General features: G+C 41.3%; 1 protein-coding gene across 1 annotated transcript in view; it reads left to right on the top strand.

The window, feature by feature from the left end:
* The first annotated feature begins 950 nt into the window (after positions 1-950).
* FHL2 (four and a half LIM domains 2) overlaps positions 951-27,278 on the top strand; it is a 28,671-nt gene continuing 2,343 nt past the window's right edge. Inside the window, exons 1-5 of the mRNA XM_075136156.1 lie at positions 951-1,419; positions 13,855-14,034; positions 21,920-22,094; positions 25,183-25,352; positions 27,042-27,228. Coding sequence (XP_074992257.1) covers positions 13,879-14,034; positions 21,920-22,094; positions 25,183-25,352; positions 27,042-27,228 — 688 coding nt within the window. The 5' untranslated portion in view covers positions 951-1,419; positions 13,855-13,878. The remainder of the gene's footprint in view (positions 1,420-13,854; positions 14,035-21,919; positions 22,095-25,182; positions 25,353-27,041; positions 27,229-27,278) is intronic.

Below are 27,278 nucleotides of genomic sequence, written 5' to 3'. Positions count from 1 at the left end.
TTCCAAATCTGACTAGCATTCGGCTGCACAAGAGGACAGTAAGTACAGGTCAGGCTTCTGGTATAAGTTTGTTTTGCAGGAGAAACCGTTAGCCAACCCATATGGACCACAGCCCAAATGACCACCACCCAGTGTCCAATGCAAAAGGACATGGGACTACCTTGCGTCATCTGGATGCAAAACAACAGCAACACTGTTTCTGGCTAATGGGCTTTACGTTTTTATCCTACTGGTTTCTCTTAAGGTTGAAAGCATTCAGATTAAAGCACCTCCCTTTGGCAAGCACCAGTCATTACTGAAGTATTACCCTGAATTGCCTCCCCACCCCACCCCTCAAATGGCAGAGAGCACACATCTCCCATGGGCTTCTGATCCAAATTCTTCCCTCTGGGAGGTTTCCCAGGACCCTCACTGTTTTGATTAACAGAATGTGTTTCTGCTAGAATGGTTGATAGATGAAATTGGATTTTGTAGCAGAAAAATTAGTTCCTGGTTATAGGAGGATTAATGGTTCCCCCTCTCTTTAACATGTGCCCACTGGCAGGGCTCTCCGCTGGGTCCTGAGCGTGTGCTGAGACAATCTGTTCCTTTGGCTTTCTCTTACACGCGGGGTTTTTTTGGTTTCATTAATTTCCCCTGGTTTTCTTCTTTTTCCTCCTCACTATGGGGGAACTTGGAAAGAAAGAAGGGTGGAGAGAAACAAGAATGGGCTCTGAACGCTCGTAAAGAAACGCCTGCACACTTGCTCCTCAGAAAAATGTGTACCTCTCCAGGAAGGAGAAGAGAGACAGCTTGTTTCACTCTTCTCTGGGCAAGGCACTAAGTCGCAGCAGGCAAAACAGCCGAAGCTAATAAAGCCTCGTACCAATTTTAACCAAATACTTTATTCTCTCAGCCAGGTGAAGAGCCTTACAAATGTTTGGGTTTGAGTTGCTGTAAAACCTTTCCTTCTGTAAAGCGCGATCCCTCGGATTTAGCAAAGCTATGTCATTAATAAGCATCAGGGGTTTAGAGAAACAAAGGCTGGAGGAGGGGAGGGGAGCCTTATTTTAGGAAGGGGGCCAAGAAAGACAAGATGTTTAGGAGGGGGAAGTATCGACACCCTTGGAATAGAGAAAGTGTCGAATGCCAGCTGCAGAGCGCCTAAAAGAATGAGTGTCTCCGATGCTTTTGTCTCCTTATATGGTAAAATGATAGAGAGGGGTTTCACTAGGCTGGGGAAGGCAGCAGCCTCTTTCCACACCACACTGACTGCAGAGCTGAAATCGGAAGAGCCGCTCTTCGCAGGCAGTAGAAAGCCCCGGCTGGCTGAACAGCTCTCCTCTGCAAGCAGGCCGGTGTGCTCTTTGCACCTTTGTTAATGGATGTGACCCCCTGTCCCTGGTCCAGGAGGTGACATTAACTGCCCGCTACTGCTCTGTAAGTAAATATCCCTTTTTTTCCCCTCCCTCCCCACTACCCGTGGGCTATGTCTTTGAAGGTGTCGCTTTAAACAAAGGGTGCAGAGAGGAGGAGAGGGTTGTTTAATGCCCCAGTGGGTTGTTGGATGCGAGTAAGGATGCGAGGACAGACATTGCCGGTCCCCCTTTCTCCTAAGCACACAGTGAGGGGTGTGAAGAGGAGAAAAAGACGAGTTCCTTATCAGAGCAATTACTGTTGCATGTCTGTACGTATAGTGACATATCAGCAAGCTGATGAGGTGCTGGGTCATTTCATGTGTAACTATTTCTAATGACCGTGTTGTGCTGCATGTGTAATACACTGGGGAGATGATAAAAAGTAGAAGCTGGGGTCTTAGACTCCTTACACCTCTGTGCGCACTCCTGCTGCCGAGCTCAACAAAGGAGGATTTTTGCACTGTAGCAAGAGCAGATGCACATGAAACAAAGGTAGCCTTTCCTCTTTGCAGGCAAACACTGTGGACAGATTGTGTACAGGAAAAACGGGGAGCCATCAGTATCGTGTTTCTTCTTTTTATGTGGAGAGAATAAATTACGGTGCAAATCCCAATTAATAGCTCTGAATTCCTTCCTTCCGTGCTTCTCTCTGCGTGCATGTGTTTGCAGCCACAATAACCCAGGTCCTTAATGTATGCCGTCTATCATGGATTTCTCTGTGTACATAATAAAGGAAATACTAACTTTCGTTGTCTGCATTAATGGCTGTTCTAAACTTTCTAATTCCCTAAAGGGATACAGCTTTTATTTAGTTCACCAGATACCTGCATATTTCAGCTTTGCTCTGTACAGAGACACACACATAGTCACAAGAAAGCAAACCTTATAAAATCTATATACCAGCAGCAGTCACTCTGTTATTGTTACTCCCCTGACTCCTACCTAGAGGTATATTAACTAAGATTGCTGATTGACATTGGGATTGCCACGGTCAGTAGCTGTAACATATACATGTTTGTACGCTGTCTTAAATAGGAATTGTCCTAGAGGGACCAACAGAAGGGTGTGTGTTATTAGATACTCACATGCATCCGAATGTAAAGGAATGCTATAACTAAGGTTGCCATTCAGTTTCTGTTATGAACCCTATTTTCATCTCTTCATACATTTATGGGACTCCCTGCTTTCTGGCTAAAATCTCCTGTGCCTTTTATCAGCCAGATGGTAAACTTTAAAATGATTCCTTCAGGCATGTGGTTGTGGAAGGCAGAAAAATAGTCTTTTTTTACTATTTTATAAAAATTTCTGTTTGTTTTCTGTCCCTGTACATATAACTGGGAAAGGATGCACGCTAAAGTCTGCTCTGTCAATAGAGCCTGTGTATATTCTTGACCACATTTGGAGAAAATTTTAAAAAAAGGATATGAGGTACTATATTTATTGAAAACTCAGTTCCAAACACTGCCATAGTGGCACTACTGTATCCAAAATCTGACCACAGCACCAATAAAACTCTCTTTTACCCTAGCCATAACACAGATAATGATCTTTGGCTTCCGAGCCAACACGTGGTTGAGGTGAACGGAGCAGCTGAAAGGACACAAACCGCTGTTGCTGAGAAATCATATTTGTGAAAGTTACCTGGGGTTCCCACTTGATATCTCCATCTGACTAGCAGGCCTGAGGCTGGGGGATGGACCAGTTCTTGAGGTCTTTTGAGAAAGCTTAGAAGATTCCAAGATGGGGTAGAATATATTTATTTTTGGCTCTCAGAATTCTGCTGAATGTGCTCCCAAGGGAATCAGCAGGCTACACATGCAAGCACCAAGGAGTCACTTCCAGGTGGTTGGATTTTATAGAAAAATATCATTAATTTTTATGAGATCACTGTTATCACATAGCAGTGGCTATGCTGTGTCATACATTGTTTGTACACGCAAAGCTCCTGCCATGAAGAGCACGTAATGGTGATTCCCAACTAAAGTACTAGGATAGAGATAAGGCCCTGTTTCCTCCCTATTATTATACAGTTTCTTAAGGAAGTCTAGGGAAGCCCTTTCCCTGAAATCACATCTTTCCTATCCATACAGACAGACATCAGCACTCCCAGCTGGCACACTTTGCATTAGAAAAAAAATTAGACAACTCCTTCAATCACACACAACACAGTCCTCCGGGATTCCATCATGCTTTAAACATCAGGAGCCAAAAACCCCAAAGGCTTGGTGACAAAGTACAGCTCCTGCAATTGTAAGGGCTGGCAAGAGTTTCTGCTGCATTGCACTGCAAATTCAAGCTTTCATCCCAAAAGAAAGGGATGAGGAGGGCTGTAAAGACCTACATTCACATGAATGACTCCTGGCTCAGTTCTCCAGGGAACTGAGCCCTGAGCCCGAGAGCCAAGTCTTACCTGCTGTTGTCCTTCCCTCCTTGCCTTGCCTCACAGGGGTCGGGACATTCAGAATGAAGGGAGGGTGGGTTAAATGTTAACACCATCGGCCAGAGGAAATGGCTTCTTCTCCATGAAAATCAGGCTGAAAACGGAAGGAATGCCTGTTGCTGCTGGCCGGCACGCTGCCACTCTTGCAAGGTCCCCACAGACCAGTCACAAGCAGGTCTGAGGCTCATTCTTGTTTCTCTGACAGATAAATCGGTCCTGAGCATCTTCAGAGAAACTCTGGATGGTGTAGTGTTGTAGGCAGTCAACTTCCCTCACTTGGGTACTGCTTTAGAGATTGGGGATCTCATAATTTGCATTTTTAGACTGATTAATTCTAATTGTGTAATTTTAATGTTTCATTTACATAAGCACAGTTATTTGTGATGCAGATTCACCCCAAGTGAGGGTGTGAAATGGCAGGGTAATGACAGGTTTCATGGAAATAAATCTTGGATACATTGACAGCCACTGAAGCATTAACATTTCAACAATACTAATTAGCTATAGAGAGAGAGAGTTTGATTAAAAACCACTAAAGGCTTCTTTTAAGGCTGAACACCATAACACTCATGCCAGGTGAAAAAGTTACAGTCCTCGTTTTGTTCCTTTTCACATACCCTTCTATATTAAATTGGATAATATTAACTAGGATGCTAAATGGCTACTGTACATATAGCAATACACTGTAAGAGGAATGTAGGTGAGTGTAACACTGATATAAGAATATTCATCTCTCCCTTTCAAAGCAAATTTTCAACTATAAAGTAGCAAATCTATCAACCACGGTAGAGCAAGCCCTAAGGTTGCACTTTTGGTGGCGCGAGGTAGTTCTAGACCCTTAGCAAGCACAGGCACAAGGGCTCAGACCCCACCATTCTTTATTTCATCTTGCATAATAAAAGTAGCAAGTTGCATAAAACCATAAAATATCTGTAAGCATTTCCCTACACCTGTTTTTTCATTGATCTGAAACAATCTTGAGATTTAGACCAAAAGTATCTTCAGAGACCAGGACCCCACCTCTGATGAATTCCTCCTCCTCCATACTATGCTGTGCATCTCTCCATGGTAGACCCAACATCTTCCTTCTTCAGTTAGAAAAGATCTCGCCCACAAAAAGATTGCCTATGTCCATGTCCCCAGGCTCTCTGTGTCTTTCTGTGCTTGCTCCTGCATCTCTCATGCACCACAGGTACTTTGACTCAACGTTAATTGCTCATCTCTTTGCTCTCGGTGTCCAGTCTCCAGCCCCAAGCACCAGCAAACAGATTGGACCAAATTTGGTTTCACCCAGGTGTAATCAATCTATTTTGCTAAGATGTGCCCAGATGAACGGGTACCTCTAAGGTTTAGGTAGCCTCCTTTGCCACGTTTTGGAAAGCCAGCGGCACAGCAGCTGAGCAGAGAAGTATGGATACCTCACAGCCCTGAGGCATTCACTGCTACCGTAGTTTTATACGGTAGCTGAAAGACGTACATTAACTGATCCTCCAAATCACCACGCATGCCAATTATCTTAGACAGAAAGGGGCTTTGTGGTCTTGCCTCTGTAAACAGAACCAGACAGAGAGACCCAGAGCTGTTCTGCTAGAGGCCAGGACAAATAACACAGCATTCTTCCTCCATAGGGTCCTCCCAGTTTTGCTTCTATTCTTTCTGGAAAGAAGGAAACATAGAATATTTGGGACATTGTTCTGGTTTTGTGCCTTGGGTTGTATTATGCAGGATTTCAAAAATATAGGAGAATTCAGGAATGTCACTGCATGGTAGCACATGGCATTTGCTGGATATTTTTATCTTAGGGTCTAATTTCTCTGGGATTAGCAGTGTTCCTGTCAATAAAAGAAAGCAATTCTTTTCTGGCAAAACAAACCTCCATTGGAGTTTAGTGTCTGCAGTCATTTAGCTTATACATTGTTTCTGTAGGGTAGGGCCAGAGGTAACAATCGGTTTTATTAATATTATACTACTTTTCTCCTCTATCATTTTCTGTTATCTGCTTAAATGCTCTTATTAGAAATATGAATTTCTATGCTTAAGTAATATCAAGTATTTGATCTTTCTCTTTGAGTAAGCCTTTGCTTATTCTGCAAGAGAAAGAAGGAAGACAGCAGTTTCAAAAGGCTTTAAAATAGAAAATAAGAGCAAGCCTTTCCGCTTGAATCGTGCTCTTCCTTGCTATGGTAGATATAAGAGTCATGCTCCATGTTATTTCAATAGGCTCCTTTTGTAATTGAAATGTATGCAGGAATGTTGGTAAGACCGTACATCCTCCAGTCATTTCAATATCAACCTCAGATAATCATAGTGTAAATTGTGTGGGGTACACTTTCAAAGTGTCAGTGCTCAGTTCTTCTGTGGCCTCTGCAGTTACTACCACTGGTGCTTGCTCTACCACTGCTGGCGTGGCTCTAAACTGGAGCAGATCCTTATCGACTGCCAAACACAACAAACCACACAGAAACCACAACTGGAGTGTTCCCTCTCCACTACTATAACTGGGATTACTTTAGCCAGGCGCATGAAGAACCTTACCACATGAGAAACATTTTCTGGGTTTTTTTTATTATTAATATTATGTTAGGGAAAACAATCTTAAATAGCAGACTATCCACTTTCCAATTTATGATAGGCTGACTGTGCAATCCAGACAGGAACCAGGTATGCTTTGGTTATCTGCACATGTTAATGCAGTCCATCTGCTCAGAAAATTGCTCTGAAGTATTTAAAAAGAGACATTGGAATGTTATACCATAGGTAAAATAAGTCAGCCATGTACAAGGAAGCTGAGCCACTGGAAAAACCTAACTGTGATTCTGAAGAATGTTTTAAGGTAACTTTTAAAAGTCCGTTAAAAACTAAACTTTTTTTTTAATAGCTTTTAATATTTAGCGTGTATATAGAAAGGCCTGAGTGGGATATTTAGGAAGAGGTTTCTTTACTTGGGTTTGATTTTTATTGGTTTTTATTATTAGTTTTATGTTCAAATATCAAACCAAGTTTTCCTGGCTTTTGCCGGGAAGCTTCTAGGAGATCTATGAATATCTACTCTGAGCTTAAAACCTTCAGAAACAGCAATGAACACCTCTGTAATTAGATACTTCTAATATCCTAACCTTAATGTGGACACTGGTAAAGCAGTCTGGGCTTGTTAACAGGGCTGTTCTGAGAGAGCAATGACATATTATGTTATAAGGCCTTGATTTCTTGAAGACAGGGTGCCAAATTCTTTTGATGGGCTTACTACAGGATTGTTCTTCCATAGCAGCAGCAAGAGAAAAAGGCTTCTACTTCCTTCTCAACTTAAAAAATCAGAGAGTGCAGCCACATCTGTCTAAGGATCCTTGTCTTATTTAAAAGCTTAGCATAAACCCCAGATCATGGGATACAGGGATACCCAACAACTTGCTCCCTACGGTAATCATGACTCCCCTTTTCAAGGATCTGCACAAAGATGATGGTATGAACAACAGTTGTAGTAATAAGCTTCAGTGTCTCAATGACTTTGAAAAAGTATTTTCCTTTTCTTCTCTTTAATCAAGAAATGCACCTTCATGCAGCGGTAAGCCAGTAGCTGCTGGCAGGGATAGAGGGCCTATGGAAGGAGAAGGGTGGCTGGCTGGAGTTCCTGCAGGATGAGCTGTGCACCACTTGCCTCTCAGCACCTGGTTAGCTTTTGCATTGGCCATCTTTAACTCAAGGAAGCAAATGTCCTTCTGTGGCCTGTGGAGGGAGACTTGACTGTTTCGCATCAGCTGGCTTGGCTCCCCATGGCCAGGAGCCCGCAGCTGGAGGGTCAGGGATCCAAGCAATACCTGCCCTATGGCCAGCTAGACCTCCAAGCACTCAGGTTCCCTTTGCTCTCCCTCTGCTCTGTCATGGTATCTGCAGGCACTCATCCCATGAAGAAAAGCATAAGCTATACCTGCCCAGACAAAGAAAGAGGGCTACTGCCTTTTAATGTGTTTTAGTAAATCTAAACACACAGGGTGTATGCTTTGGGTGTTTGTGGTGCGCATCTACTCTAGGAACTTTTGAAGTTCAGGTGGACTCTGGCTGTATGTTACTTCTTTTTTCTTCTTGTCAGTGCTACTGGCAAATGGTCATTTTTTCTTTTCCTAGAGTAAATTAAAAAGAAATAAAATTATCTTTCCCCCCATGCCCCTTGCATGGCATTATAGCCTGGTTTGGAAAAATGATTAGCTCTTACAAGAGTGGCTTGCAGTTACTGCAACAAGATGATAGATAATGAACGTGGCAATAGCTGCTAAGTTATAGGAAAATAATCACCTCTTGCCAGAAAGACCAGCATAGTTTGAACTACTCGTTCATATTTGCAAAGAATATCATAAATCTTTGCATTTTAGCCTTTGGAACATTAACATAAACTGTTTCCAAATCCTCTAGACCTACATGGCTTATGTCACTGGAGTTGCCAGACACACATCTTCCTTTCTCAGGGGAAGGAAAATAAACAGATAGAAAATTCTCCATGTGCACCATTCTTCTGGAAAAAAGTTAGGTGGGAGAAATGTGTGTACCTCTTGGAGGAACATGGGTGTCTCCAAAGACCTTTTATTTCCTGCACAGGTGGCTAAGAGAACACCCTGCTCCAGGGGCACAGGTAGAGCCCCAGCCCTATCAAACCTGAGGTCAACAGCAAGTCCCCCTTTGGCATCTACAGGGGCTTAATTCTGTGTCTCCAGATACTGTTACAACAGTATCACTTCACTGAATAAACTAAACAACTCCTACATTTTTTAGACCATTTCCCTCGGCTTCTTTCTCTCTCTTGTATGTGTGCATCTGTATCTCTCAGTGTCCAACACCCCCTAAGAGGGGTTGAAATGAGAGGTGGACAGAACATCTGTTACTAGGCCTCCAGACATAGTTGAAAAAGCAGGCAGAAAAAGAAAGAAGCATAGCTTTTAAGTCAGCCTACTAACTTTTCGGTAATTTTCATGCAATTCTTACATCCTGGAAGACACAATGTGGGTAGTACTAACATTTGGCATAAGCTTCTTCTGGGCATGCAATGGAAAGTTCTTTTCCTTTTGGTGATGTACTTGTTATGTCTAATGTTGTAGGAGGGAGACGGTATGGCAGAAAAATCAATTTCTCCTTCATAAGAATGTTGAGAGCAATCTGAAAAAACATAAGTATAAAATGACTACTGCAATAAAATCTAAAGACCTTGTTGTACTGCAAAAAGGTATGATAAAGATGAGCTTCTGGCCCACAAAGCTTTACAGTCAAGTATCAAACACAAGAGGAAGAAACAGATCAATGGCAAGGAGGTTGGATTGCAATTTGTGTCCATCTACAACTGTGAAAGTCTTTTGTTTTTTTCTTAAAGCCCAAAGCAGTGCATAAAATCTGGACTAAGCTAAGCACGATTTTTTGTATATGACAGGAACCAATGGGTTCATGAAAGGCAGGTCCTGCTTAACCAACCTGATCTCCTCCTATGACAGGTGACCTACCCAGTGGATGAGGGAAAGGCTGTGGATGTGGTCTACCTGGACTTCAGTAAAGCCTTTGACACTGTCTCCCACGGCATTCTCCTAGAGAAGCTGGCGGCTCACGGCCTAGACAGGTGCACTCTTCGCTGGGTAAAAAACTGGCTGGACGGCCGAGCCCAGAGAGTTGTGGTGAATGGAGTTAAATCCAGTTGGCGGCCGGTCACGAGCGGTGTTCCCCAGGGCTCAGTTTTGGGGCCAGTATCTTTGTTCAGTATCTTTATCAATGATCTGGACGAGGGGATCGAGTGCTCCCTCAGTCAGTTTGCAGACGACACCAAGTTGGGCAGGAGTGTTGATCTGCTGGAGGGTAGGAAGGCTCTGCAGAGGGACCTGGACAGGCTGGATCGATGGGCCGAGGCCAACTGTATGAGGTTCAACAAGGCCAAGTGCTGGGTCCTGCACTTCGGCCACAACAACCCCAGGCAACGCTACAGGCTTGGGGAAGAGTGGCTGGAAAGCTGCCCAGAGGAAAAGGACCTGGGGGTGCTGGTTGACAGCCGGCTGAACATGAGCCGGCAGTGTGCCCAGGTGGCCAAGAAGGCCAATGGCATCCTGGCCTGTATCAGAAATAGTGTGGCCAGCAGGAGCAGGGAGGTGATCGTGCCCCTGTACTCGGCACTGGTGAGGCCACACCTCAAATCCTGTGTTCAGTTCTGGGCCCCTCACTACAAGAAGGACATGGAGGTGCTGGAGCGTGTCCAGAGGAGGGCAACGAAGCTGGTGAAGGGCCTGGAGCACAAGTCTTATGAGGGGTGGCTGAGGGAACTGGGACTGTTTAATCTGGAGAAGAGGAGGCTGAGGGGAGACCTCATCGCGCTCTACAACTACCTGAAAGGAGGTTGTAGCGAGGTGGGTGTTGGTCTCTTCTCCCAAGTAACATGCGATAGGACGAGAGGAAATGGCCTCAAGTTGCACCAAGGGAGGTTTAGGCTGGACATTAGGAGAAATTTCTTTACTGAAAGAGTGGTCAGGCCTTGGAACAGGTTGCCCAGGGAAGTGGTTGAGTCACCATCCCTGGAAGTATTTAAAAGATATGTCGATGAGGCCCTTAGGGACATGGTTTAGTGGGCATGGTGGTGTTGGGTTGACGGTTGGACTCGATGATCTTAGAGGTCTTTTCCAACCTTAATGATTCTATGATTCTATGACTGGCGATGTAGAGGACCAAGTGGCAGGCAGAAACATTGCTCATAATGATTTCGCATTTCTTGTTTGTAAGACAACAGTGAAAAGATTTGTTTGACATTCCTGTTAATTCTTTAGTAGATGGGTCCCATGATTACTTTACATTTAATTTATTTTCTCCAGAGAAGGAAAAAACTGTCAAATATCCTCAAAATATCACATAGTAGATTGTGAGATCCAATCCACAGCCCAGACCTAAACAGCCTGGAATTTAGGATGCTTCACCCTGAATTCCAGCTTTCTGAATGAAACCACATGAACCTGGAATTCTAACTTTATGAGATATTGGATCTGAAATTAGTGCCAGATCCAATAAAAAATTCACACAACTAAAACCAAAATGCAGGTCTTGGAAACTTTCCTTTCTTGTCTTTTAATTTCTCAGATCTCTGTAGTTGTGCCTTGAACCCCATCCAGAGCTGCCCTTTCAGTGTCTTTATAGAGCAGAGTTCCCCCCTAAAACTGTTTGGGACATAGAGATCAGGTCTGCGTCTCCCTGCTCAGGGCGAGGGGGACAATCCACTGTGACAATCTTAGAGCACATTTAACAAAATTAGATCCCTTTCAGGATTTGGAGGAAAATGTCCAGGTATTTTCTAAAATAGTGGCAGTGACTATTCTATTAAATAATGCTTGCCTCTGCTCCTGTGAAAAGCACCCAGAAAATAATACAGCACTCGAGAAAAAACCTCCTGTGACCAAGAAACTGGAATATCCACCTCTGAGTCCTTCTTCCAGTCACAAACCACTTCTATATTTTACACTTAGCAGTTTTGGATGAAGGACAGAAATGGTATAAAAGTGTAAAGGAATCACACTTTAGGTTTTTTTGTTTTACACGTCTTGACTGCAAAGAAATTTTTCACTTTTCGGTATCACACATCTACTTCTAATTCAGGGCTAGAGAGAACTAATTCTGAAGAAAGGTGAAAAATGCAAGTTCATAAATGGTTCCTGCTCACGCTTTAACTCAGTAATAATGCAAATTAACTGTGCAACCAAATCCTATCATTTGGAAAAAATATCTAATATAGCCTGGTAAAAAGTACAGATTTCTGTCCTAAATACAGACTGTTTGGACAAAACTATCACTCCTTTCAGACTCAGTCATACATACACACACCAGTTTATACTGGTCTGACTCCATTCATTTTGCTGAACTTACTCCTTGAAGGAGAATAAGTCCTCTCTAGTTCTTTCATGGGAAAGTACAAAAGCGTTATGTAGTTCGGGGGTGTAAACAGGCTCAGAGCGGAGGAGAAAATAAATCCACCATCACCTTTTAAACGTTGTGGTAAAGACTGCACCTCTGCTTCAAGAGGAGACTAACGTGCTGGAAGCAGTTATTAAGGGAAGGTCCCTCTGTTCCAGCCCTGTTCTCCTCCCTTACACATTGCTAGCTACTGCTGTTGGAGACGGGCTAGAGGGGAACTTGGGTAGTCATTGCACTTTTCTCTCCAGCATGTCTTCTTATTTTCCATCTTTTATTATCAGTCCCTATGATCCTCTCTACTCCTTAAGGACTAGGAGCACCTAACATACTCCTAGCTCCCTTTTGGGATAAGAAAGTTAATTAGTTCCTAGAGCATCTGTAGGGTCAAAGCAGCTGGACTGCTACTCCTTCTGGGTTGTCAGTAGCACACATGACCAGCTGACAGGATTTTTCTTCCAAGCACATTTTGGGGTTTGGTAGTTTGTCTCTCTTTCTTCTTTAGTAGTTATTTGGAGTTCAAAAGACTTCCCAGCAGCTGAGCCATCGCTTCCCTACTTCGCACAATAAAAATATATACTCGCCCCTTTGTCTGTGCTAGTCACCACACAATTCAGCAGTTGACCGAGCATTAAAAAAAACCAAAACAACCAAAAAAAACCTTTCTAGACATCAGAACAAACTTTGCCCATTCAGACTGCCCTAAAACCTAATCAAACCCCAGCTATGGGGAATAAAATATAATAATAAAAACTGAAATCCTGGAGGAAAACTCAGGATTTCGGAATGCCCTAAGGGTGACTCCCACTGCCAGAAGAAGAGGACAAACTCCAGAATGGAGCAACCTGTGCCAAGAACACTAAGCAAGTAACAACTTTTTGTTTAAAACTGAGAGCTGAAGTTGGCAAAAGGGCTGCAGCTGCTGTAAATGTCACTTGTGTGTGAAAGACAGAGGTAGCCACTTAAGCCGTTAGTACCCAAAACATTTAAGGCTTTATAGATCAAATGTGCCTTAAAGAGGAGATTAGGCCTGGCAGGCAGCGGAGATCTTGCAGTCCAGGTGGAATGTGCTTTCTGCCTGGGAAATTCCCCTTCCTAAGCAGGCAGCTATGCCCTGCTCCAGCTGTAACCTCCAAACGGATTTCAGGTGCAACACATGCTGCAAGCCTCAGGTTAAGAAAGAAGCTGATGACTCCAATGACATCCAAAATAAATTGTCCCAGGCAATAATGAACATTCATGCAAATAATCAAAGGCATTTGTGTCATCATTGCTTGTGCGTGCATCCAGGAAATGCTGGAGACATAACAAGACCTGAGGAACAAACAGCAGTTGTCCCTAATTCAGACAAGTTGATATATTGTTTGGAGTTTCTTCTGCTTGCTTTTCCCCTTCCATAATCATTGTTTGACATTTGCCTGAACCAGGGCAGCTAGATCCCATTTGTGTTGCAGTACGCTACAGCTGTTGGATAACTGCATCAGAGAAGAATCAGATATACAATCACCGACCCCACATCTCCTGCTGTTAACAGTGCCCATAGTGCTATGCATGAGCAGAGATGGAGGGTTGGTGTCTCGCTGCAGGGCAATGATTGCCAGACATGGGCTCACTGAGAATGTAGAGAAGGAAGGAGCAGAAGCACATACCAGTGGTGCCCAATAGCCTGTGCATGATTAAAGTCTACCAGCAATGCAAACCTTTGTCTTGCCTTAAGGAAGAGATGTTGCTCCTTCTGAAGATAAGCTGGCTCATCCTCTTAATGTACTTGGCTCCCTCCATTCCCTACAGAGACAGCTTCTTGCTTTGGACCTGTTGGTCAAATCCCATTCACAAATCCATGTGAATTCTTCAAACTCAGGATTTACTCCTCTCTCTCATCTCTAACACTAGCTCTGGTCAAAGACAGGTCAGTAGGTGGCTAAAGTAGATGGGCTATTGTCATTACACTGCAAAATTTATATTGTGTTTATTTATCTGACTGAAAGTTGAATTAAAATTGAGGTACAGTGTGATAAACAGGAATTGATAAACCTTTCTTGGGGGATTGGGTCAAGTGTAGCTCAGTCTGACAAGTGCCAATTTCTGTCTTCGTGACAGGATAGCTGAACTCCAGACACCAACATGACTGAACGCTTTGACTGCCACTACTGCAAAGAGTCCCTGTTTGGTAAGAAGTACATCCTGAGGGAGGACAGCCCCTACTGCGTGAAATGCTATGAAAACCTTTATTCCAACACCTGCGAGGAATGCAAAAAACCTATTGGCGCTGACTGCAAGGTATGCCAGATTTGTGTCTTGTTACAGAAACCTTGACAGAGTAGCCTCGGTACATAGCTCTGAGACGTGGTGCTATCACCTGGAAGGATCCAGCTTAACAGCTACCTAGGGGCTTCTTTGGTGGGAGAGCATGCTTTCTGCACCCCTGTATCTGCTTTTCACTACTTCACTTGGCAAACCCTTCTTTACCAGGCATGTTAATAGAAATGGAAGAACACCCCTTTCTTCCTGTAAGGCATAGGATGATCTGATGATCTGACGTTAGAAAGTATCTCTAACTCATTAGGGATCTGGAAAGGTGGCAGAGGCTGATTTTGCCTACTTTTGGGTCAGAGGTAGCTAAGCCACTGCTGGCTTTGCAGTGACCACAATTTAGTTGTCATCAAGAGACAAGACACGCTCAAGAAAAGCTGCCAACTCATGGACCAGAAAAATCTGGCTAACGCTGACCCAAGTAATAAGTCAGTTAGAACACAGTTAGAATAATTAGCCTTTTAAATGCAGAATGATGATAGTGGAGTCTAACTAAAGATTAGAAAGGACAGAGCAGAGGCCTTGCTTGCTTGAGCTATGCACTGCTGCACCACATGGAAACACCTACCTGGTACAAATAAGGTGTGACCACCTGCGCTTCTTTTAAATTAACCAAAACAACTGGAGTTCCTGCCAGTTTTACTCTGACTGAATGAAGACAGATGATATTTGAGCCATCCAGTGAAGTGTCTGTTGGACTGCTGCAGAGAGACTTCATCCGATATACATCCTCCTTGCACAAAATTGACCTATTCAAAGTTGGCCAAGAGTTTCACTGACAGAGTGAGTTTGCACTAGAACAGCAATTTGCATTGCCTGGCCATGGGATTCTTGACTGGTACGAGGAGGTCTGACGTTTGATTTGCTATTTTCCTGATCCATACCTCTAGAAGCACCAATTAGTCCCTATTACTGATACTACCACTCTATCGCTAGTTCAGAGATAAAAAAATATATGCTTACTTAGATTGGGGAAAAGAAATGTCTCATATCTTCCAAATTGATCTATCTCACCCTATTGGCAAATCGGTGGGAAAGCCCCTTTCAGAAGCCTTAGAAAGGTGAGAATGTTTCACTGTCATGACAGGGAACTGGCAATAATCTGTAAGAGGGTATAAAACTGCCAGCTTTCCTACAGCTCAAAAATATTCAGATTAGAGAAGAGATGGCTGGCCTGACCTGAAAAAGCAAAATATTTCTGCCCCATTCCAGAATGTGCTTTTGTTTTAAGGTCTCTTTCTAATCCCCTGAGAAGATATTTCCATGTGTTGATATTCAAGAATTTAAAAACTTGGACCGGCTTCAAAAAATCTCGGACAAAGAATTAATCAGGCTGAACTTTTCAACCCAGATTTATGGATTTAGGGAGCGTGGGTGTTATCCGATATACTACTTTTTTGTACTTTTAAGCAATACACACTCTAACAGCAGATAGAAAAAAAAGCCCCTAACTGTCTGCAATACAAGAATATTTTGTATATGTAAAGAACCAGAACTATACGTGGAAAACACAACTATAATAGTAAATAAAGATTTCTTAAAGAGCTATAAAGTGTACCAGAAACAAATGTGTCCTTTTTTGTTTCTGTGACTGCTGTTTGTGACTCTCTGTGTTTTATGCTGCAGCTTTTGAACCTGTTGACCGATTTTAACCAAATTCTGAGAGATGGAAAAAAGTTGCAAACTTAAATTCCTACAAGTTTTCTGAGAAAAAAACATGTGGGTAGAAAAAGAGATCCTATTAATGTTCCCACTGAGAGGAAAACTAGAGTAGTTTTTCAATGACAGTAATAGATGCTAGAGAATACATTTGAGAGAGCCCTTGTAAGTGCCTCAGCCACAAGATAAGTTTCAGTAGAAGCTTGTGCACTGTATGACTGAGCATAATTCAGCTATGAAACACAATGCCACAAAAAATCATGCTTCTGCTCCTCATTAAACTGCATATATACATAGGTATATAAACACATAAGAAATACACACATATATACATACACAAGATATATAGTATGTATTTTTATATATATCTTTTTACATATTGCATTTGAATTTTCCCCTGAGCAAAGAAGATAAAATGTGTTTGGGAATAAAACCAGTATGTTTGCTGCATGTACAAAATGGACTCCATATTTATTTGTATGTTCTGACATAGCCTTTATACAGCTTTAAAATTTGGAACTAAAACCTAATGGAGTGACAGTATTATCAGAAAGGGTCACATCCAGGCCTCTGCCTCTGGCAGGGGCACCCACCCTCACATCCACATCACAACCTGTAGCTCTCACCCCACATCCTCCTTTGCAAGTCCCTTCCTGGCCACTGCTGTTCCTCTGCACAGAGAAGTGCTGAACTGAGAACCCTGCTGCAGTTGAGATGTTCCTATTTTCACCCTCAGAAGAATTTTCATCTTGAGAATTGTTATATAGTTAGTCTACGGTTGTTTCTTAGGTCTTGTAAAACGTGAGACTGAAGACTAGGGTTAAGATTTGGAGTTCCTGATTCCTTAAGAGTGCAAAGCAAGAATTAGCTTTGATAGCATCTTAAATGCTTATTTGCCTGGATCAAAATTACTGTACAAAAACAAAGTCCACCAAAGTAAAACAGGTGTTGACAAGAGGACAGCCAGCTCTCTGTCTCTGACACTACTGTAGTGTATCAGCACTGGTGCATAGCATCATCTCACCTGGTTGAATTTAAGCCTGCTCAGACACTGGTAATACTCCAACTTGGACAGCACTGGGCTCTGAGAGGGTCAAACTGATGCCAGATTTTCACCTTGTGTTTTAGCTATGGCACAAAGAGCCCATAAGGCAACTGTCCTGAAGACAAGCTTTCTTTGAATTCAAATCAGGAGAGAATTTGCTTCACCATCTTTCAGTCTTCCTATGGTAATTCATGGGTATCTGTGAATATAACTGAGTAATAACTAATTTGTTCTTTATTTTAAATGGGGTTTTTTTGCATTTAAAAAAACCCTGAATGACAACATGTGTCTGAATGACACCTTTGGACTTAGGCCATTTCATTAACTGTAAAAAATTCTAGCTGATGTTTATGAAACTTTCACAGACAGATTAAAAGCATCATACACTGAGTGGTAGGAGGCACTGGCAGGCAGCAGAAAAACACGATGCTATTTCTCTCACAGCTGTTACACATTATCCGTATGCCAACAGGTAGTAATAGAAATTTACTCTTTCTAAAAAGAATTGGCATTTCGTCACCTATGTCCCTGGTGAATGCTCACCACGCCTACAGTTTCGCGCTTCTTTCTGGAAATCCATCCATTATGTTCTCATTTGCTTAACTGCTGACGTGTGACTTTTGGTTGATTTTAGCTTTTTTAGTAGTTTCCTTGCAGGCTGTATGGCACAGAAACCATCACAAATACAGGAAATACCTACAGTAATCCAGTGTTTAATGCACTCCACAAGTTGGCCTTGGCAGGCAGGAGGGGGTGAAAACTCTCTGCAAAATGTGAGAATGAAGTGGATTGTGAGATAAAGCTAATGTGTCAGCATGCAGGCCAAAAATTAATAAAAAGGGTTGGTTTTACACTCAAACTAAACAAAAAAATAAAGCCTCTAGTAACGAGGATCAAGAAAGGGAGAAAATATTTGTTTTTCAAATTTTTAATGTTTAAACCTTGTCTTGAGTTGCAACAGTTTTTCAGTGCATTACTGAACATCAGACTAGTTGTTGTGAAGTGGAATGGTAAAAAAGACAGATACCTTCATCTCCTCATATCCTTAAGGGGCTGGGTTCAGCACAATATCTCTTATTTTTACCTTTTCTAAACATGCTTTTGATAGGGAAGTACCAGTCTAACGGATTTGTTTTGCTACAGGGTGTACATGGCTAAAATCTGTACAGCAGTTGTTGTCAGACCCCATTTCCTCTGCACAACCTTCTGAAAAGAGCATTGCGACAAGCAAAAAAGTCTGATGTAGTCTTCATTCATGAACAAACATATATAGTTACTCTTCTGGTAATAATCTCTCTGATCTCCCTCTTCCTGTTGGGTCCCTTTTGAAAGCCAGTTCAGGAGAAAAGGTAATACATAATGGCTTAAGTTTACTTAGACTTACAACACCAGAGTAGAAGACAACACAGTTGCAGGGTATGAGGAGTCTATGCTTCACCCACTTACCTGGTAACTCTAGTCGTGGGGCTCTTCTAGTTCAAAAAACAAAAGCAGTCACTGGCAGTCCCATCGTAGAGGCCCAATAAGCCATGTTGGATCAAAACTACACAGAACTATGGATGAGCTATAAAATGTGACTTTGCCACATTTTGAAAACAGTTATCTTGACCAAGGTTTCTTTGGGGATGGCAGGATGAAAAGAAAATTGTTTAAAAAGCACTCAATGGCTTTTCAAAAACGTAAGTTTCAGACCCATTTAGGTTTGGGGATGACTCTAAAGTTTTGGATAGAAATAGGATCTGCATTAAGTTTTGCTTGCACCATAGCCTTACAGTCAGTCATCTGAGTGTGTACAAAGGACCTCCGCTTGGCCCACTAACATCTGTTTGAGAAACATCCTCCATTCATTTGGTTGTCCCAAGGAACGCCGAGCTGAAACTTTCAGCTGAGGCTGATTCTCAGACCAGGCTGAGAAAACATCCATTCAAATTTGAGTAGTTTCAGGTTTTGCTAATCTGGTTACTTTTTATCTTCAAATGAAACCAGATAAGGGAAAGATTATCTTCCATGTTCAGAAGAAATGTAGCTGAATGAAGTGTTAAGTATTTCTCCCTGCAAATTCTGCTGCAGGATTTATCGCAGCTCTGCAGAGCCAGGCATTGCCCTCCTCCCCTTCTCTTTTCACTAGAAGCACATCTGGAACTGGGCTGGTGCTCTCTGCACTTCAGCTGCAAATCACTTGTACAGGACAGACCATGTCCATAAGCATCTGCGTGCATGCATCTCTATATATGTAAACACTGTTCCACTTCTCAAATTTTAATCTACAGTAATTCTTCAGTCTTTTATCTGTGTTTATGTGTGCTTTATCTAACAAGAACATGTGGCTGTCAGTTTTCACAGATAGATGCACAGATTGATCACAAAAAGAGTCATTCTCCAGATTTCTTTTAGGCAACATAGGAAGCTGCATTTAAAACTACAGTTAAAATATGTAGCACCAGGGGCTCGTTTCCTTCAGGCTGCATAAAGCAGCTGAGAAGTCATGCTCATCAATATTTTAAGGATACACTCCAGTTCTGAGTCCACAATAGTAATTTTATTAGTTCTTCCTGGAAATCCATGCAATAAACAGGAATTAGTTGTATATCACTTGTACCTTCTGCTGGAACAGATTTATTTGGGTTACAATCAGCTAGTGTAACCTAGAGCTCACACGCCCAGAGTAAACCTAATGCTCTTTCAGTTTAACTGAGGACCAGCCTAACAGTCGGACAAGCTTGAAGTCAGTTTTGCACATGCAACTTCTCCAGTGTAGAATCTGTTCCAGATCAATACAGGCACAGCTTATGTACAAGCCAAAGGCTCCAGGTAGACACACAAGACACTGAAGTAGACCAAACCTGATTTCTGGTGACTTTACTACACTGACCTAAGAACAATCATGGTGCAGAAATGGTTTCATCAGTACCTTGAACTTCCTTGCTTTGGATGTGACAGATTCAGAGAGAGAAAGCAATATCCATTTCATCCGTCTATTATTCTGCTGCAGGCATGTCAAAGCCAGACATCTTACACTCCCTCTACATTCAAAGACAGTATCTGTTATAATCATCCAAGGTAGCTAAAGATTATTCAAGTCAGTCTGTATCTTGGGTACTTTGGGTTGTAGTTGCGCTTCGTTGCTTTGCCGTGATGAAATATCTGCTACTTTCACCTACCCAGTTAGTATCTTTACAAGCTGCCATCATAACTGACTCAAGGATCAAACCTTTCATCATTGACACCTAATCCTTGTCTTCATTACTCCTCTTCTAAAAGGCATGCACCTTCTCCAGGGTGTAATTTCATTGATAAAACAAGGCAAAACAAAAGCAGATAACAGCATATGAATTTTGGAGATAAAAAATAGCTTGCAGAATATTGCAAAAAGAGGAGAAAGGCATCAAGTGGGAAAGAGACAAGAGAAAAAAAAAACAGATCTGTTGTCATTCTATTTTCTAGCAGGCAAATTCCACATTTTGGAAAACTCTGTTGGCTGTATGTTGTATTTTGCTGTTGAAAATATTATTGCCCTCTGAGATCAGATTTAGGTTGATCTCTTTAAATTTCATTTAAATTTCTTTAAATTTCATTTAAAGAGAAAAAAATGTAAATAACTTCCAAAGAAGGTTTTTTTTCATTTTGCTATTAGAAAAGATTAAAATTTTATGGTCAGAAATTTGGGTTGTTTCAAAAGGAGTTAGCTGAAATGAATAGACAAGTTGAATAAACAACTGTCTGAAAGCTGTAAAGTAGGAGGCTTAGGTATTCTACCGCAGAGTGCAACCTCCGAGATGAAAGACACATTGGGTACCAACTGTTACTCACAGTGATTTAAGAAATTTAGGTGACTAGCGCAGATTCCAAACAAAAAGTCTTTATTGCACAGTCAAATTCTGATTGAAGTTACTATAATTTAACAAGCTATCACACATCAGCTGAGCTAGGCAAGACTATTTCAGTGTTTCCTGTTAGCTATATATGAGAATAAGGCTCCTGCAGACATACCGTGTGGTTATTTTAGGTTAACCAAAACCCAAAAATTGTTTGCCTTGGGCTAAGATTGCACATTTGGAGTTACCTGTGACTGCACTGACTGACATAGGGCACCTTAAGCCAGATTATGTTTGAACACTTCATGATGCTTCCATTTTCACAATTAAAAAATCTGATATTCTACAACTTATTCTTTTCCTTCAGTTAACTAGATTAATTCTGTGCTTGTAATTAATACACAGTGGAACTGGAGCTAGAACCTGAGCAGTTATTTCTGCTGAATTTTTACGCTTCCCGTTCACGACAATATAGCCCTTCACACTCCCACCTCAAACTGAAGCCTATATATTTTGGGGTAGATACCCTTTCTTTTAATGACCTAAGCTCCATTTTGTTTGAAGTCCAAAGACACATTTCAAGTGTTACATGATTAGGCCACCTTAATTTACATTTTAAAAGGCACAATCCATCCTTTTACATCACAATTTTTAGAAGGACCATTTTTTTTAAATAAGAAATGTTCCACTGCAGAGAGTATTTTAAATACTTAGGTGCCCATGCTAATCCCTTGGCCACAGTGTTCTGGATCACTGGCTGCAGGTATGATGTCATCTCTCATCTTTCAGTCTGATCCACATTTGAAACATATGTAAACCAAAACACAAGAGTCGGTAAAAATGAGTTGCAGTGAAAAAAAAAAAGGAACAGAGATCAGACCAATTCCACCCTTGGTGTAAATCTGTTGAACTAATAAATACCAGAAAGTAATTGGGAAAAGGATTTCTGTCCTTTGAAATGACCTAGAAATCAGCAATAGCTAAGACAAATAGGGGAAGTCTATTATATCTATAAGGTTAACAGGCTTTAATCTGACTCAGAAATGGGGCTTTACTCTCAAAGGAAATACCTAAATGAAACTAGTTGTTCTTCTGCCACATACAAAAAATGAAGTTTACCTTGAACTGAAAAAGGGTCGATAGTTGTCATGAGCTGTTCTTGGTTATCATAGCAAAATAAGTTCACCTTCATCAGAACATTTTGTTTTCTTGAGCTGTGCGAATTAGCCTCAGCTCCTGGCTGTGGTTCAGATTTGGACGTGTTTGCATTCTCTGAGCTTCCAGTTGTGCAAACTATTCATTCCACTTACTGTGTGGTTTTGGATTTCTACAGGATCTGTCTTACAAGGACCGCCACTGGCATGAAACCTGCTTCCACTGCTTCCAGTGCAAGAATTCATTGGTGGACAAACCTTTTGCCGCAAAAGAGGAACATCTACTTTGTACTGATTGCTACTCCAACGAATACTCTTCCAAATGTAATGAGTGCAAGAAGACTATTATGCCAGGTTAGGATGCTCGCTTTTTGGACTAAGAAAAGATTAGGCTAAATATCAAGCCCAAACTCAGCAACTTTTGTGACAAATGTTTTTCCTTGACTATCTCTGCTAAGTCATGGTGAACTTTGTAAAATACAGTTGATGGTGCATTCTGAGTCATTTCCATGACCAGAATACATAATTTTCATAAGGGAGCATGATAGAACTGTTAGTCACATGAAGTGGATTACTCTTGAAAATTAGTATTTATTTCATTTAGCATTTTTGCTAATGGGATTTATAATTTTCTACAGCAATATTCATGAAAAGGCTTTTGATGGCTGGACAACTAAAACTGATTTTTCTGTCCAATCCCAACTTTGTACTCTGTCTTGATTGGCTTCCACTGCTTGAAGATCAGAAACAGCTTGTAAATTTAACAGCTTGCTTAATTCACGATTTAGCTTTTTATGTAATTACTCTAAATCTAGCTTCTCCTATAAAAATGAAAAAATGGTCAAAGTGCCTCTAAGGTCTTTCTTGAGCAGAAAGATATGAAAAAACAGGAAAGAGCTATTTTCTTTTTTAACATGAAACATGAGATTATAGTAATTGCTAAAACCTCATCTGCTCATGTCAATACTATGGCATTCTGTGATGATTTGAGGACTTAAAGTGGAAGGAATATTGGTACAGAAATAAAATATTAAAAGGTAGTTGGAAGAATCCATGTACATGCTCCATAATGATTACTAGTTACTTTTTCCAGTAAAATTTTTCCTTGGCTGGTTCTGACATTGGTCATCTTAGACAAAAGCTGAAAACCACAACGTTGTGCACCTAAGGGGTAAAAATGAGGGCTTGATGATGAAATAGGACGTATAAATAAAACCAACAACGATATTTAAAAGCAGGTGGCCCTATCCATTCATGAGTTTAGGCATCTCATTCCATGTGTACCTGTTTTTACCGATACAGCACTAACAACTGACATGTTTGGGAATAGCCAGTGCTAGTTTTAAAGCTGGAACTACATATATGTATGTATTTTTAAGATTGTTCATCAAATTTACCCCCATGATCAGTGAGCTTATTTACCGAATGGATCTCTTTTTGCCTACTATGCCAGCTATAGATTGGTAAGTATTAATGGAGGCTGGATTCAGCAACCCTTCTTCTTTTATAATCTGAAACAGAAGAGATCAATTTTTATGAAGCTTTACAACCACCAACTGGTCTTTAGCTGCTTACTTAAGATAGCTGTGATGTCACCACATTCAGAGACCAGTACACCCAGCATGTATTTTCTACTTACACAGCACACCATGTTAGTACAGGAGCTATACCAGAGCACTATGATCACCAACTGAAGCGTAATTCATTTTGAAAGAACCAGCAAGTGGTTGGATACCCCTTATGCAGACTCTTAATGCTACACTCGCCCTTTGCTTTGCTCCACTAAATGTACAATTTAGATTTAATAAAGCATTATCATGACGTGCCCATTAAATACTAAACTAATTACAAGCTTGATCTTTCAGTCCTTCTGCAATCTAAACTCCCGCTGACTTCAGCCCAGCAGCTAACAAACAGGGCTTCCCCTGCCTTGAGTTTCAGTGACAACACAATCCCAAAGAGAGAACAGCTAAGAATGTGAAAATAAAATTCTAGACTATTAAAAAAAAATTATCCACATCTACTTTTTCCAGAACATCATTCCTTCAAGGACTGATTTATTTGCTCCTTGGTATGACATAGAGTTACCAGCACAGAGAGGGCACAATTCTTAAAAGATGCCCATTAATAAAATGGATCAGAAATATTCAAGCATGTAAGCATCAGGCAGAAAGATAATTAACAGTTCACTTACTATACTCCTGCAAGTCAGTTCTTTTAAAAAAATAAAAATAAAAAAAAAAATCCTGAAGTATGCCTCTGGGCAGAATTTAATGAGACATAAAAAGAAGAAACATATGCAACTAGTAAACAAAGAGGACTTAATGCTTGCAAAGGGAAAGATGGTAAAACTTCACCCTGCAGCAACGGGGGTGGGGAGAGTTGGCATCAAAGGGGTTAGTGTGGTTCTTCATCATTAGCCAACACGATCAGCTTGTCAGTCTTCCAAGCACGTGACAACACGTTTGTTGCTACAAGCTTCAAGAGTAATGCAGAACTGTAGGAGCATCATTTGTTTGTTTTCCCTTCTGGCCAGTATCAAATATTCTGACTCACACTGGTACATAGGAAATTATATAGTGTGCAAAGAAATCTGTCCATATAATAGGGCATCTCCAATTTCCTCGAAGGGCTCAGAGTCCACCTGTCATACAGTGGACTGAATCTGCAAAGTACAGTATCTGTACCCTAAAACTTCATTCTAGACAAGTACATTTAGCTCCTAATTGCCATACCACTTTTCAGTAAACAATTGTTTAAAGATTTTTCTTTCTTTCACATTGCAACTATGGTTTAAATACAACTGAAGGCAGAGAGAAAGCTTCTTTCTTACTGAAAGTTTCAAGAGACAAAAAGATTTAGGATAGGTGTTGCAGAGCTGAAAACCATTGCAAATTTATAGTGGACCTCAGCGAGGACAGTAACAAGGCCCCAGAGCAGATATGAAATAATCCTTTGTCTCAGACAGTGACTATACTTTATTGGGAAAGGGAGGCAAGAAGCTTGCCAGAAATTAACCAAGTACCTTAAAGCTGTCTGGAAAAGAAACAAAAGGGACTTGGAATGAACGAAGTCAAACTTTAATGAGGAATGGCCTTACCTTCACTCAGTACTAACAGCAGCTTTTATCGGTGTCTCGCCAATTCCCCAGAATCTTCCCGTGCATTAGAATTCATTATTAACTCCAATAATGCCACAGAAAGCTGTCCTAAGCCTTCATTATTAGCAGTAAATGTTTCTCTTCTTTATAGGAGAAGAATCACTCACTCTCCAAAAACTTTATGTTACCCAATACCATGCAAAGCTGGTAGGAACATGAAATAGCCTCTAGCTCATAGCTGCACTGCTGATGGACTGACAGCCAGCTGTCAGGCAAACAAGAGCTACAAATTGCATCCACCTCGGCCAGAAGAAGTTCAGCTGATGTTCTGTCTCATTACAGGTACTCGGAAGATGGAATACAAGGGCAACAGCTGGCATGAGACCTGCTTTATCTGCTACCGCTGCCAACAGCCTATTGGGACAAAGAGTTTCATCCCTAAGGACAATCAAAACTTTTGCGTACCCTGCTATGAAAAGCAGTTTGCCATGCAATGCGTCCAGTGCAAGAAGGTAGTGCTCTTATTTTACTTACCTAAAACCTAAGGGATTGAAGTCCATCCCATTTTACGTTCAAGTATGTAGAATATCTTGTTTTTCTATGTGTGTTAAAAGATTCAGAATCAACTGATTTTAGGAGATGATATAATTTCAGTTCCCATCCTGCACCAGGCACAGCATTTACTACAAGGAGAATTCTCTTACTTAGGGTTAAAGATCCCTTTGCATTGAAAGCATACAGAGAACATGTTTTAAAACAAAACAAAACAAAAACTCTGCAGTGGAATAACCTCATTCCAGTATAACCCATCATATATCATATACCTAAACTTTTCAGCTGGAAGGAAGATAGGCTAACACTGATCATTTTTTAATATTCTAATGAAGTTCAAGACAGAGAGATAAGCTTTACACAGAGCAAATGCTGTTCCTGAAATAAACATTAGTAAACTCAATATGCTCAGGAGTACTACTTTCTAGGCTAAGGACCTTTTATTTGTGAATTTCCTAAATTCTATACACAGACACTGATAAGAATTTTAGAATTCTTTCCTAAAAAGAATCGTCTCATCACCTATGGAACTAACAAATCCCAGTTTCCTATGGATATACGCATAGGCAAAGACAATCAAAATTATGGCTATATCCACAGTAACTTCCCTCTCCCACTGCCACTGTTTCCTCTTTGTCTCCCTTTACCCTCTGGGTGCTTCCAGCCACCACCTCCACCCACACTACCCAGACTTTCTTCCATGTGTGCTACCTGCTCGTTTGCCCTTCCAGTCAAGCACAGCTGCAGTCTGGTCAGACATACTAGCTGGCCAGAAATGACTGCACCTTTGCTGCTGCGCAGGCACAACAATATAGATAAAGGCTAAATTTTTCTTTCAGCCTTTGACCTAAAGTATATCTAATTACCTTTACTACCTCCTATCCACCCATCAATTTTCTGAAGCTTCTAGGAGTTTCGCATCTTAAAAACTCTGTCTAGTGTCCAATTTTAACCACATTTGAGAACAGGCTCAAAAATACTTGGGAAAGAGGCAAAGACAGAGATAAATACACATATTAGGTAGCGTGATCACACACAAGCCTGATTCCCAGGGAATCTCCCTTCAGGGAAGAAAGGAAGAAAAATGAAACTGACCAATTTTACAGCCGCCTTAGGAATACTCAAAGGATCAAAAAAAGTTCAGTTTGGCTAACATCAGGGGAGCTGTTTTTGTAGGCAACAACTTGTCATAAGAGAAAAACCCCAGACAAAGCCTGGAGAAGCAGAAAGCAAAGACTTCAGCTAAAATTTGAAATAAAACAGTCTTTGCAAGGAAAGTAATGGGGAGGTTGAAACACATAAGGTAGCTCCTTAAGAGATGAGATGAATTCTAGCACATGCATATGAAAAGCGACATACAAAGACTAGCTTTAAAAACCAAGAGGACAACTGAGAGTGAGATTATACAGTTCATGGAGAATAAAGTACTTTTAGTATGGGGCTTCTTTGTATAAATTAGGAAATTATAATAAATCACTAGCATGTTTTTCTCAGGGTCAACTCCAGCCAGAAAGATGATTTTGCTGCTGTTAAGCCTTCTTTCCCTCCTCCCACCCACAAAAACCTCATCACCCTTCCTCTCTACCAAATCAAGATATAAACCTGCCACCCTCAAGAAAACACTTTCTGTCTTAATTTCTATAAAACAGGCTATCACTACAGGAGGCGTTACTTACCGGGAGCAGCCGTGGCATAAGGAGTGCTTTGTTTGTACTGGATGCAAGAAGCAGTTGTCTGGACAACGCTTTACCTCCAGGGATGAGTTCGCGTATTGCCTGAGCTGCTTCTGCAACCTCTACGCCAAAAAGTGTGCTGGGTGCACAAACCCAATCAGTGGTAGGTCTCTCGTGGCCAGTGCCTTTAAATTTTGTTGTTTTTTTTTTTTT

This window comes from Calonectris borealis, chromosome 1, assembly GCF_964195595.1.
Source record: "Calonectris borealis chromosome 1, bCalBor7.hap1.2, whole genome shotgun sequence".
Taxonomy (NCBI): domain Eukaryota; kingdom Metazoa; phylum Chordata; class Aves; order Procellariiformes; family Procellariidae; genus Calonectris; species Calonectris borealis.
This window is presented reverse-complemented; position numbering and strand designations above follow the sequence as displayed.